General features: G+C 43.3%; 1 protein-coding gene across 11 annotated transcripts in view; it reads left to right on the top strand.

Moving 5' to 3' along the window:
- Positions 1-13,299, top strand: part of PTPRE (protein tyrosine phosphatase receptor type E) — a 263,311-nt gene that overhangs the window by 220,420 nt on the left and 29,592 nt on the right. For all 11 annotated transcript variants that reach the window (XM_075935266.2, XM_075935265.2, XM_075935272.2 and 8 more), the window contains one exon: positions 1,759-1,835. In XM_075935266.2, the coding sequence (XP_075791381.1) occupies positions 1,759-1,835 (77 nt within the window). The remainder of the gene's footprint in view (positions 1-1,758; positions 1,836-13,299) is intronic.

Genomic DNA, 13,299 nt, shown 5'->3' with positions numbered 1-13,299 from the left:
ACCAAGTGTGTCCGGTATTTTTGTTGAAACCATCTGGCAACCTTAGGCCCTGACAATAAATTGTATGGTGAAGGAATGGTGGGAGGTACTTAGTTTGGTACCAAGTTTCCCTCTAAACTGCACAGCTGCTTTATCAGCCCCTCCCAGTTAAGCAGCTCCATGCATGGAGCCCTGAGCCCCTGGTTGGGCGGGGCTGATTAAGCAGCTGCAGGGCTGTGCTGTCACATATCCTACAAGGAAAATTATCTGGTACTCTGGTGGGATGCTTCTCTTTGAATCCTTTTCCAATCCATTTTGTGCAGCAACTTTATTCCTTCCGTAGTGAATACCTGCACTGGACATCTGCAACAAGGAGGTGCAATCAAAATGCATGGCTGCCTTGCCTCTCACACAGTTCCCAGATTTTCTTTTTTCATTGCTGGTAACTAATGTGAATCGTATTTGCATCCAGTGTCTGTTCCGAGCCTGCCAGAAATATAAAGGTGCCTCAACTGGTCCCATCACAAACCTGTCCTTCCCTGACAGCTCAGGGTTGCTTCACTCTGTAGGCCCAGATATGAACTGCCCAATGACTTGGAGGCCCCACGTGTCCACCCAGTTTACAATACTTTGGACTTGCAGGCACACCATCACCCAATTGGCCCATGTGTGTGATCCTGAAAGTGGAAATACACACCAAATCCAATGGCTAAATCCATTGCCCCAGTTTTCAATAGCTGTAGCCTTATGGTTAAATGGCTGTTCCTCCTATTTGTATCCCCAGTAGGAAGCAATAGACCATTCTCCCAAGTCATGTCACTCTCCCCTCTAAGATCCCCAAAATGCAGCATCGGCAGAGGGGTGGTTAACATCACTCTTCCCATCTTCTCACCACCTACTGTACAGGAGCTCTTAAAGGGGCAGTACCTCTTTTCTTTCATCTCCTTTTTCTGGAAAAAGACCCTTTCACATGAACAGTGGTGGTAGGCAGTATGCGCCCCATCGGGGCTCTGTGTGTGGCCCATGAGACATTTGTTTACTATTGCCCACATGCAGGGTTTTCAGACTCGTCTGGTTTCCATCGGTATCGTTTTTTTTCCTACTGACATTACTAACGTGGCATGTACACAAAGCAAGAGCAAGTGAAGTGAGGTGTGTGCTGACTGCACACAACATTGAATTTAGGAGCTGGGCACTCCTCCTGCATCCAGTCAGTGCTATTATGGTTTAATCGACACACCCCTCAAATTCTAGGTAGGCAAATGCAGATTGTAAAACCACCCTATCCTGGGAGACCACCATGGTTACAACAGTCTGGTGGCCCATTAAGTTGAAGGAGGGTCACTCATGCAGCCCACTCATTAGCCTAGGTTGCCCACCGCTACACATGAAGGATGCAGAAGTGGGCACATTTTCTTTCTAGAGCCATATTAAGTTTCAGGTAGCCTCCCTTTTCCTTTACTTTGCAGATACATATGTTCTAAAGGTTGTAGACCACTTAATATTGTTCAACCCATCACTATCTTAGTCATGTTATGAAGTGACATACAGTCTATACATATAGCAGTAGTTCTACTTCAGTTGGTTGTACAATATAGCACTTGTCTCTGCAACACTCATGCCAACAATCCCGTTGACTTGCTAGATTGAGCCTTATGTCACCGTTTCTGATTTTCAAAAAGGGAATTCTGTTGTTATATCTGTGAAAGTACAATAAAGCAATTAGTATATTATTAGCAAAGGAAAACTAATAATGTGGAGGTTTTTTTTGTTTTTTAGATGACTTTAATAGAGTGATTCTTTCAATGAAAAGAGGTCAAGAATATACAGACTACATAAATGCCTCCTTCATAGATGTAAGTACATAATTTTTGTACTTCAGTTGTTTGCAACTTGACTTATGGTATACAAGTGTTTTTAAAGAGACTCTTATCAACTTTGTTAAGGAACAGCATTTATGTTTTTGTCAAAAAACAAAAAGGTATGTGTGTTCAGGGGAAGCTTTGTGAGAGCAAATATAGATAGCTTTCCTCTCTCCCTTTGGTTTTTCAGTTTGGGAGAAAACAGTTTTTAGTAATTTAGTAGTTTAGTAGTTTCTAGCAACAGAAGTTAAATTTATGTATTTATATTTTATTATTAATATAAATTAATTAAGCTAAATAAATAAGATATAGTAAAAAACATATCTGAGACCTAGTTGGATCATTCTGTCACAAAAGCAGGGACGAAAGGTGATTTGGTGTAAAGGTGCTGAACTTGAACTCAGAAAACCTGGGTATAATTCCTGGCCTTGCAGCTAACTTACTATGGGCCTTGGGCACATTATTTAATCTGCCCTGTGTCTCACTCATAGTCTGTAAAATGGGAATAATACTTCTCTGCTTCACAGGGAAACAGGTAGGGATGTGGGGGACACTGAGATTGGTTCCAGAGCCCCAGGACAAAGGGAGACAGAGACTGAGAGCCTGTGAATACACGGAATATGGATGGAGAGAAGGGGAGGAGATGCAAATTGGGAGTGGTGAGAGTAGCAGCAGGGAGAGAACTCAGACATGGAACTGATGAAGGAAAATGGGACTTGCTGTACAAGGAGACTAGAACATGGATGTGTGAGAGAACTGGAGGCTATGTCTCACAGGGAGGGGAGAAGAGGACTGAGATGAGGAGCCAGGGTATGGAAGAGACAGGTTTACAATAGGACCAGGTTGATCTGAACAGAAACGGAAGGAATGGGCAGAAGAGCCTGAGACACCCAGAGCACACACTCCCTCAGTGTCTGGAATGGGACGGATCCTTGAACCTCACCATTTCTTTGCAGTCAATTGTTTTTTTAAATACTTAGGCAATTATATACAAACCAGAAAAACCTATAGTAAAAGATCATTATTAATGTTGCAAAGTCAAGTACCAAAAGATAGGAAATGTCAGAATTAAGGTTACCTGTGCAAAGTTCGTGGGGAAATTAATAATTGCTGTCTTCAGAGCAAGGTTTAAATAGTACACAGTGCATGAAATGTGAAACTGTATGTTAGAAAATGAGGTCAAATAGCTGCTCATTAGGTGGCCACCAAATGCACCGATTAAGGCAGAGGTCTTGTGGGGGGAAATAGTATGTGATCGTGTAATTAAGAACTACATCAAAATGTGTATGTACAATTGGATGAATTAAAGCTGCCCACACAGCCTTAATTCTAGCATTTTCCTCACTTTTGAGCCTTTGATTTTGCAGCCTTAATAATGTTCTAATGTAGTTTTAATGCAGTTTTTTGTGTGCGCTCATGCATTCATGAACAATGTATAGACCTGTAGATTTATATTAATACTGATTCATGCTTATATTTACTATGCAGTGACTGATTTAATGATGGGATTATCTTGACCTCTATGGTACTATTTGTCACCTTACAGTTAGCAGCACTGATAGCATATTCCTAGGCTGTGTCTAGACTGGCCAGTTTTTCTGGAAAATCAGCCGCTTTTCTGCCAGCTGTCTACACTGGCCGCTTGAATTTCCGCAAAAGCACTGACGATCTCATGTAAGATTTTCAGCGTTTTTGCGGAAATACTATGCTGCTCCCATTCAGGCAAAAGTCCTTTTGCGCAAAAGGGCCAGTGTAGACAGCTCAGCTTTGTTTTCCGCAAAAAAAGCCCCGATCGCGAAAATGGCGATCGGGGCTTTTTTGTGGAAAAGAACGTCTAGATTGGCACAGATGCTTTTCCGCAAATGTGCTTTTGCGGAAACGCATCCGTGCCAATCTAGATGCTCTTTTCCGAAAATGCTTTTAACAGAAAACTTTTCCGTTAAAAGCATTTCCGGAAAATCATGCCAGTCTAGACGTAGCCCAATAGCGTAGGACCTGTAGCAGCTGACTTGAACTGGTAGCAAATAAATACTCGGCTACCCCTCTGAATCTTTTGGTAGCAAATAGATATTATTAAAATGTAAAAAAAATGCATGTGCTTTAGAACAAAGGTTATCGACCTTTCTAGAATCAAGCTCCGACTCTTCCCTTTAACATTTTTAGTTGGACCCCTTCACCTCTTCAACCCACAATTTTTGCAGTAGTGAAAAAAGATATTTGTCTTTCCTCGTGCAGCCCCCCTGTTAAAGATTCACTTCTTACAGGAGAGTCAAAAACAGTAACCCACATAGCAGTGTGGCGTTGCAACACTGTGACTTATAATGGACGGACAACTGGGCCAAATTTGAATGGTTGTGTGAATGGCAGTGCCAAATGTCAACGCCGCTGACTCAAATTTGGCAGGGTTCACCATGATCCTGGAAAGTTTGATATGTCCTCTCCCCTGCCATAAATCTGTGCTTTAGAAAAAGTACAGAATCTTGCCAGTGGGCTAAATAAGAGAAGTCAGTAATGCTGATGTATGGAAAGAAAACTGCCCCTCCTCAGACCAGCGTGGTGGTTTGTGCCTGGCTTGAGTCAGCTCAAAGTGGGTAGGCAGCTCTTTGAAGGTGGGAACTTAGTTTTCAAAAACACCTCTTTTCAAACGGGACATATGTAGTTAGGAGCCTAATTCCTTTTGACTTTCAATGACTTTTCAGTGTATTCATTTTTAAAAATGGGACTTACTCATAAATCATGCAAGTACTTTTGAAAGGTTTAGCTCGTATCTTAAATATCTGTTTGGCGCGCCACAGGAGTAGTACATTCCCCAAAAGCTCTTGCCATATTGCCTCCAAGACAGTTCTGCCTCAAATAGTTCTGGTGCTGCAATTGCTTGCTTTTAGCACAAACATTGAGTTAATTTTTCTGCCAGCTGAACTCTGCACCATTGCATGAATCAGGCTCAAGGATGCACAGTTAGTAGATAGCCTACAAACATAGGTGAGTTTTATAGAATGTTAGAACATTATAACAGAAATATTAGCTGTCCTAAAAGACATTCTCTAGCTCAACTACAATTTATGGCCCTGATGAAAGAATTATGGGATGAAATTCTATGACTTGCACAAGTCCATTCCAATGTAGGTGATTCACAAGCAGTTGCGCTGGAGATGGCTTCAGAAATTAAGGGGTAACAAATTGTAACACACTCTGACCAATGGCAGCATTGTCTCTGGCCTGTTGTGTAATGGCATAGTGTGTTGTAAACATGTGACCCAATGACTAAGTTACTGTTGTACAGGTGTCCTGAATTGGATCTTCTAATAAAAAAGCAGAAGATCCCATAGAATGGTCCATTATATTAGATAGGGTTAGGATGCCCCTGATACACAAATTAATCCACAGCAAGATTCTCTGTGCAGAAACAGAGAAATGTTTAATTCTTTCTGCTATCACTATGAACAGCTGAGTGGATCTGTGGAATAGTTCTCTTTATGTAGAAAATAGAGGCACATTGAACATCCAACAAGTGGAGGTGCTATTCCCTTTATTTGCTTGCATCTTTTGGTAAGACACTGGCAGAAAAATTGCTTAACTGCAATGGAATTGCAAGACAACTTTTGGAAGGAGAGACAGGTATGGTCGGAACTGGACCTTGTCCTTGAGAAATACCATATATGGAGGGTTCCGAAGTGAAAACTCAGAGCTTCAAAACCTAATCTAGCTAAAGTGATGGCCACCAGGCAGGCTACTTTCCAGGAGAGGTGTAACAATGAGCATGTTGCCAGAAGTCCAAACAGGAGTCCCTTGACTTTTGACGGAACGAGGTTAAAGTCCCATTTGGGACCTAAAACCCTGACCTGGAAGTACACCATGTCTAGTCCTTTGGGAAACTGCATAACCATATTGTGTTAAAAGATGGAGCAATTGTTGATCTTGGGATAGAAGGTTAAGATATCCTCTAAATGGACCTTGTCTGAGGAAAGGACTAGGCCTTATTGTCCTCACAGAGGTAAGTAGTCTGGAAAGAGTTGAAGGGATGACAAAAGAGCACGACTTGTCATTGGGAACACCAGATGGAGAACTGCTTCCATTTTTCAAGGTAGGTAGTTCTGGTGGATGGCTTTCTACTGCACATTAGGAGCTCACAGATTTAGTCCTCTGAATTCAGCCATGGAGCTTCCAGGCTATCAGGTAAAGAGACATAAGGTTTTGATGCCACCGCTGCGATCTCAAGTCTGGGTACAAGAGAAGCTCTACTGGTGTCTCCACCAACATGCCTAGAGGGGTGGAGAACCAGTGTTGCCTGGGTCATGCTGGGGCTATGAGGATGATGCTTGATCTTCCTTGATCTTCATAAAAACCTTGTGAATGAATGTGATAGAAAGAATTGCGTAGCACAGGTTCTTTATTCATAGTAGCAGGTGGTGCTTTATTCATAGTAACAGGAATGCATTTGCAAGAGACCCTGACTGAATCTTCTCAGGGAGCAGAACTGGTAATGTTCCCTATTGGTTCAGGGGGCAAACAGGATTAGAAAGGGAGTCCCCCACCATTGAAAGATGTTCCTCATAATCAGGGTTTGTCTAAACGTGGCAAGCCCCGCTCGCCAGCCGCACTGTCCAGCGATCTGCGCGTGTGCAGACTGCCCGAACCCGGCTCTTCCGGGTTGCAATCTACTCGCCGCGGGCAAGTAGATTGTATTATTTGTCGAGCCCTGCTCATAATGTCTGGAGAGAGAAACTATTCACAGTGAGACGTGAAAGACATGCTGAGGTGATCTGCTAACTGGTTCTGAATCCCAAGAAGATAAGATGCTTCTAGATAGAATGATCAATTCAGACCTCTCACAGATGGATTGTTTCCTGGCACAGAGTGAATAACAAGCTCTGCTACACTTGTTTATGTAGAACATAGCTGTCGTATTATCCTTAAATATCTAAATGAATTTACTTGTCAGGTAAGTTAGAAACACCTGGCAAGATAGGCATTCTGCCCTGAGCTCTCCCTGACATGAATGTGCTGGGAGAGCTCTTCCTGAGTGCACAGACCTTCAGTTGTGAGGGACCCTATGTGGGACCAAGCCATCACATACTAGAGACATGGATGAATGAGGTTTTGTGAAGGGTACTCATGCACATACTATGTGGTTATCCAACCACCATGTCAGCAAGTCAAAGAACTGGACTAGAAGTGTGAGCACAAAGTTCAGGTGATGGCAACATGGAGAGTAGCTAGCAAGGCTTACAGAGGTTTAAGTCATAGCTTTGCACTTTGCACTATATGTTCATGATGCCCTGTGATCTAGAAGTCTCAGGCACTTCAGTCATGATCCGATGATCTTTGAGAGAGACAATCAAAAGGACCTGGTTGTTCAGATGTAGAGCCTTTGCTTGCATCTAGTCGAGCACTGCCCCAATGAACTCTGTCCTTTGAACCAGGATCAGGATGGACTTCTAGACATTAACAGAAGGTTCAGTTCAATAGAATGCATTGAAGGTTGATTGAGAGAGATGTTGGCTTCCACTTGAGCTCTCAATTGGCTCTAGACCAGCTAGTTGTTGAAGTATGGGAATACATGGACTCCCTATTTTCGAGAAGAGCCACTACTCCCACCATGCACTTTGTAAAAACTCATGGCGTGGCTGAAAGACAGAATGGGAACACCACAAACTTGTAGAGACCTTGGTTCACTGCAAATCATAGGAAATATCTGTGAGCAGGAAAGATCGAAATGTGAAATAAGCATCCTTTAGCTTGAGAGTGGCATACTAATTCCTGTGATCCAGCAAGGGAATGATGAAAGCCTAGAAGACTATACAGAGCTTCAGGTTCTTGATATTGGTTGAAATGTTTCAGGTGTAGAATGGGTCTGAGACTCCCTTTGGATTTTGGAATTAGGAAGCAGCTTTTCATTTTCTCTTCAAATGAAAGGGAACCTCTTCCATGGCTCTCACCTGAAGGAGGGAGCAGGCTTCTTGCTCCAATACTGGCTTGTGAGAAGGGTCCTTAAAGAGTGACATGGTGGACAGGAATTGGTTGGTATAACTGAGCTATATCATACTGAGAACCTAGCGGTCTGAGGTGATATGGGTCCAATCATCCAGGAAATTGGAACTATGGAAAAAAGGGGGAGCTGGATCCAAATGCAGAGTGGATTGCAGGGTCAACCTTGAGTGACAAAACAAGTGCCTTGATGACCTGGGGTACCTAGGGCCAACTGTGTAGGGCCTGATGAGGAAGACTGAAGAGAGGGCCTTCACCTAAATCCCTTGCTCCTTCTTTTCTGTTTATCCTGCCTGGCAGTCTGAGGGAAGTAACAGCTCATCTGTTGTGGCTTGTACTGCTTTCTTGAACCTGCCTGTACATCAAGGAATTTCAGTTGCCTTGGATTTCTTAAGGCTGTGCAGCCTATCATCTATCTTTTCTGAGAAATATGAGGATCCCTTGAAGGAGAGGTCCTGGATGGTCTGTTGTATTTCCTGAAGTTCTGGATTGGACTGCAATGAGGAGCTCCTCTGCATTGTAACTGTGATTGTCATTGATCTGGCTGAAGAGTCAGTGGCACCCGAGACTGCCTGCAGGAAGGCCTGAGTCATGGTCTTTGTTTTCTCAGATGAAGAAAACTCCTGTCTGGAGTCTTGAAGGAGGGCTTGTTAGTTTTCTATTTAAAGATGAATGGCTCCTGGCAAGTATGCCTTCCAGCTGACGAGGTCCAATTTCTTAAGGTACTTTTCTTGGGCATAGAACCTGGTTGCTCTTGGCGATCTCATTCAGTGGCCAATACCACTACCAAGACAGAGCCCGAGGGAGAAATACATGAACTCTGCTGTCCTTGCTCCAGAGATAGTGCCTCAAATCCAGTCAGTCTTCCCTCTGAAGTAGATTGAAATTTGCATGGGTAAGATGATGATTTGAATTGGTGCTAAAGTATCTAAGAGAGAGATGTGCAGTTATTACAGGTTGGACCCTACTGGTCCAGCACCCTCAGGACCTGACTGGTCCCGAACGAGGGGATTTGCCAGACTAGGGAAGGCCCCTCCTCTCGTGGCCCATGCTGCCACCGGTCTAGGGCTCCAACCTGCCCCTGCTGCTGCCTCAGCCCTCTGGAGATCTCACCAGTCCCACTATGGCCACAGCCGGAGCTGCACAGCTGGAACAGAGCTCCACAGCTGCCTGGCTCTGCAGCCAGGGCTGGAGTTCGAGTTCTCCACCCACTGGAGCCAGAACAAGGCTGAAGCTCCATGGACTAGAACGAGGCCAGAACTCCCTGGCTGCCACCGGAGCTGGAGCTCCCTTGCCGGGGCCAAAGCACCATGGCTGCTGCCAGGCTAGAGCTCCCCAGCTGCTGGGGATAGCAGCACTCCTGCCCCACCACCAGACCTCCCTCTTCCTGGGCTCTGTGGTCCAGGAAAATCTGTGGTCCATGCCAGATCACAGATGTTGCCGGTCCAGGAATCCCGATTAAGGGAGGTACAACCTGTATTAGATATGACCACATCGTCATTATCTTGTATCCCTGTGTTATGCAGTTTAAGGAGAAGTATAAAACAAAACACAAATATATTAAACAACTATGATGGGCTGAAAACCAGCAAAGCAACTAAGTCTCTGTAGTTAAAATAAGAACAAAGAAGATACTACTTACGTTGTATGCTTAGTTTATTTGTCCATCTGGTACTTACAAGGCCCCTGTCCATATAGTACCCAAGCACCTCTCAAGTCTTTAAAAATAGAAATTAAAGTGTGTATTTAGAAACGTAAAACCTTCTCTTTCCCTGAAGCTGTTTTGACTAAATCCTTTTAAAACTTGTCCTCTGTGATTTAAAATAAAGGAAATGTTGCACTCTGGACAGATGGGAAGAACATACTGGAACAGAAACGTTTGTTTGTTGCAGTAAGAATGAAACTTTCACGGACACTTTTCTTGCATCCTTACTTTCCCTACATAAGAACGGCCGTACTGGGTCAGACCAAAGGTCCATCTAGCCCAGTATCCTGTCTGCCGACAGTGGCCAGCACCAGCTGCTCCAGAGAGGGTGTACCGAAGACAATGATCAAGAGATTTGTCTCATACCATCCTTCTCCAGCCTCTGACAAACAGAGGCCAGGGACACCATTTCTATCCCCTGGCTAATAACCTTTTATGGACCTAACCTCCATGAAATTATCTAGCTTCTCTTTAAACTCTGTTATAGTCCTAGCCTTCACAGCCTCCTCTGGCAAGGAGTTCCACAGGTTGACTACACGCTGTGTGAAGAAGAACTTTCTTTTATTCGTTTTAAACCTGCTACCCATTAATTTCATTTGGTGTCCTCTAGTTCTTCTATTTAGGGAACTAATAAATAACTTTTCTTTATCGGCCCTCTCCACACCACTCATGATTTTATATACCTCTATCATATCCCCCCTCAGTCTCCTCTTTTCTAAACTGAGAAGTCCGAGTCGCTTTAACCTCTCCTCATATGGGACCCGTTCCATAGAATCATAGGACTGGAAGGGACCTCAAGAGGTCATCGAGTCCAGCCCCCCGCCCTCAAGGCAGGACCAAGCTCCGTCTACACCATCCCTGACAGATGTCTATCTAACTAGTTCTTAAATATCTCCAGAGAGGGAGATTCCACCACCTCCCTTGGCAATTTATTCCAATATTTGACCACCCTGAAAGTTAAGAATTTTTTCCTAATGTCCAATCTAAACCTCCCCTGCTGCACTTTAAGCCTATTATTACTCCTTGTCCTGTCCTCAGAAACCAAGAGGAACAAATTTTCTCCTTCCTCCTTGTGACACCCTTTTAGATATTTGAAAACCGCTATCATGTCCCCCCTTAATCTTCTTTTTTCCAAACTAAACAAGCCCAGTTCATGAAGCCTGGCTTCATAGGTCATGTTCTCTAAACCTTTAATCATTCTTGTCGCTCTTCTCTGTACCCTTTCCAATTTCTCCACATCTTTCTTGAAATGTGGCGCCCAGAACTGGACACAGTACTCCAGCTGAGGCCTAACTAGTGCAGAGTAGAGCGGCAGAATGACTTCACGAGTTTTGCTTACAACACACCTGTTGATACAACCTAGAATCATATTTGCTTTTTTTGCAACAGTATCACACTGTTGACTCATATCCAACTTGTGGTCCACTATGACCCCTAGATCCCTTTCCGCCATGCTCCTTCCTAGGCAGTCGCTTCCCATCTTGTATGTATGGAACTGATTGTTCCTTCCTAAGTGGAGCACTTTGCATTTCTCTTTATTAAACCTCATCCTGTTTACCTCTGACCATTTCTCTAACTTGCTAAGGTCATTTTGAATTATGTCCCTATCCTCCAAAGAAGTCGCAACCCCACCCAGTTTGGTATCATCTGCAAACTTAATAAGCGTACTCTATCCCAATATCTACATCATTGATGAAGATATTGAACAGTATGGGTCCCAAAACAGACCCTTGAGGAACTCCACTTGTTATCCCTTTCCAGCAGGATTTAGAACCGTTAACAACAACTCTCTGACTACGGTTATCCAGCCAATTATGCACCCACCTTATCGTGGCCCTATCTAAGTTATATTTGCCTAGTTTATCAATAAGAATATCATGCGAGACCGTATCAAATGCCTTACTAAAGTCTAGGTATATGACATCCCCCGCTTCTCCCTTATCCACAAGGCTCGTTATCCTATCAAAGAAAGCTATCAGATTAGTTTGGCATGACTTGTTCTTCACAAACCCATGCTGGCTATTCCCTATCACTTTATTACCTTCCAAGTGTTTGCATATGATTTCCTTAATTACCTGCTCCATTATCTTCCCTGGGACAGACGTTAAACTGACCAGTCTGTAGTTTCCTGGGTTGCTCTTATTCCCCTTTTTATAGATGGGCACAATATTTGCCCTTTTCCAGTCTTCTGGAATCTCCCCTGTCTGCCATGATTTTTCAAAAATCATAGCTAAAGGCTCAGATACCTCCTCTATCAGCTCCTTGAGATGGGATGCATTTCATCAGGGATGCATTTCATCAGGACCTGGTGACTTGCTGACATCTAACTTTCCTAAGTGATTTTTAACTTGTTCTTTGTGTATCCTATCTTCTAAACTTACCCTCTCTCTGCTTGTATTCACTACGTTAGGCACACCTCCAGACTTCTCGGTGAAGACCGAAACAAAGAAGTCATTGAGCATCTCCGCCATTTCCAAGTTTCCTGTTACTGCTTCTCCCTCCTCACTAAGCAGTGGGCCTACCCTGTCCTTGGTCTTCCTCTTGCTTTTAATGTATTTATAAAAGGTCTTCTTGTTTCCCTTTATGCTAGTTTGATCTCATTTTGTGCCTTTGCCTTTCTTATCTTTCAAACCCCTAATCATTTTAGTTGCCCTTTTCTGAACCCTTTCCAAGGCCAAAATATCTTTTTTGAGGTGAGGAGATCACATCTGTACACAGTATTCAAGATGTGGGCGTACCATAGTTTTATACAAGGGCAGTAAGATATTCTGGGTCTTATTTTCTATCCCTTTCTTAATAATTCCTAGCATCCTATTTGCCTTTTTGACCGCCGCTGCACACTGCGTGGAAGTTTTCAGAGAACTGTCCACGATAACTCCAAGATCTCTTTCCTGATTTGTCGTAGCCAAATTAGCCCCCATCATACTGTATGTATAGTTGGGGGTATTTTTCCCGATGTGCATTACTTTAAACTTATCCACATTACATTTCATTTGCCATTTTGTTTCCCAATCACTCAGTTTGTTGAGATCTTTTTGGAGCCCCTCACAGTCTGCTTCTGTCTTGACTATCCTAAACAGTTTGGTATCATTCGCAAACTTTACCACCTAACTGCTTACCCCTTTCTCCAGATCATTTATGAATAAGATGAAAAGGATTGGTCCTAGGACTGACCCTTGGGGGACACCACTAGTTACCCCTCTCCATTCTGAAAATTTACCATTTATTTCTACCCTTTGTTTCCTGTCTTTTAACCAGTTCTCAATCCAAGAAAGGACTTTCCCTCTTATCCCATGGCCGTGTAATTTACACAAGAGCCTTTGGTGAGGGACCTTGTCAAAGGCTTTCTGAAAATCTAAGTATACTATATCTACTGGATCCCCCTTGTCTGTCTGTTTGTTAACCCCTTCAAAGAACTCTAATAGATTAGTAAGACATGATTTCCCTTCACAGAAACCATGTTGACTTTTGTCCAACAAATTATGTTCTTTTACGTGCCTCACAATTTCATTCTTTACTATTGTTTCAACTAATTTGCCTGAACAGGGCTCTCTTCTCTATGAAGAGCTATTCCATATCTTATTTTTCTCTGGTCTTTTTTTGGATTGGGCTTCTCTGACTGACACAGTAAAAGATAAAGCCCTGTCTTCCCATCTCTCAGCTGTACCTAACCTCTACATGTTGCTCCCTCATTATTCCTTCAAGAACCAAGTTTCCTGTTCCCACTTACTGTGTATTTCCCAAAATGGTGCTGTTGGTCTGTAA

Source organism: Pelodiscus sinensis, chromosome 8 (genome assembly GCF_052426305.1).
Source record: "Pelodiscus sinensis isolate ZL-2025 chromosome 8, ASM5242630v1, whole genome shotgun sequence".
In the NCBI taxonomy this organism is placed as follows: Eukaryota; Metazoa; Chordata; order Testudines; family Trionychidae; genus Pelodiscus; species Pelodiscus sinensis.
The sequence above is the reverse complement of the archived record's forward strand: the minus strand, read 5'-3'. Positions and strand labels throughout refer to the sequence as shown.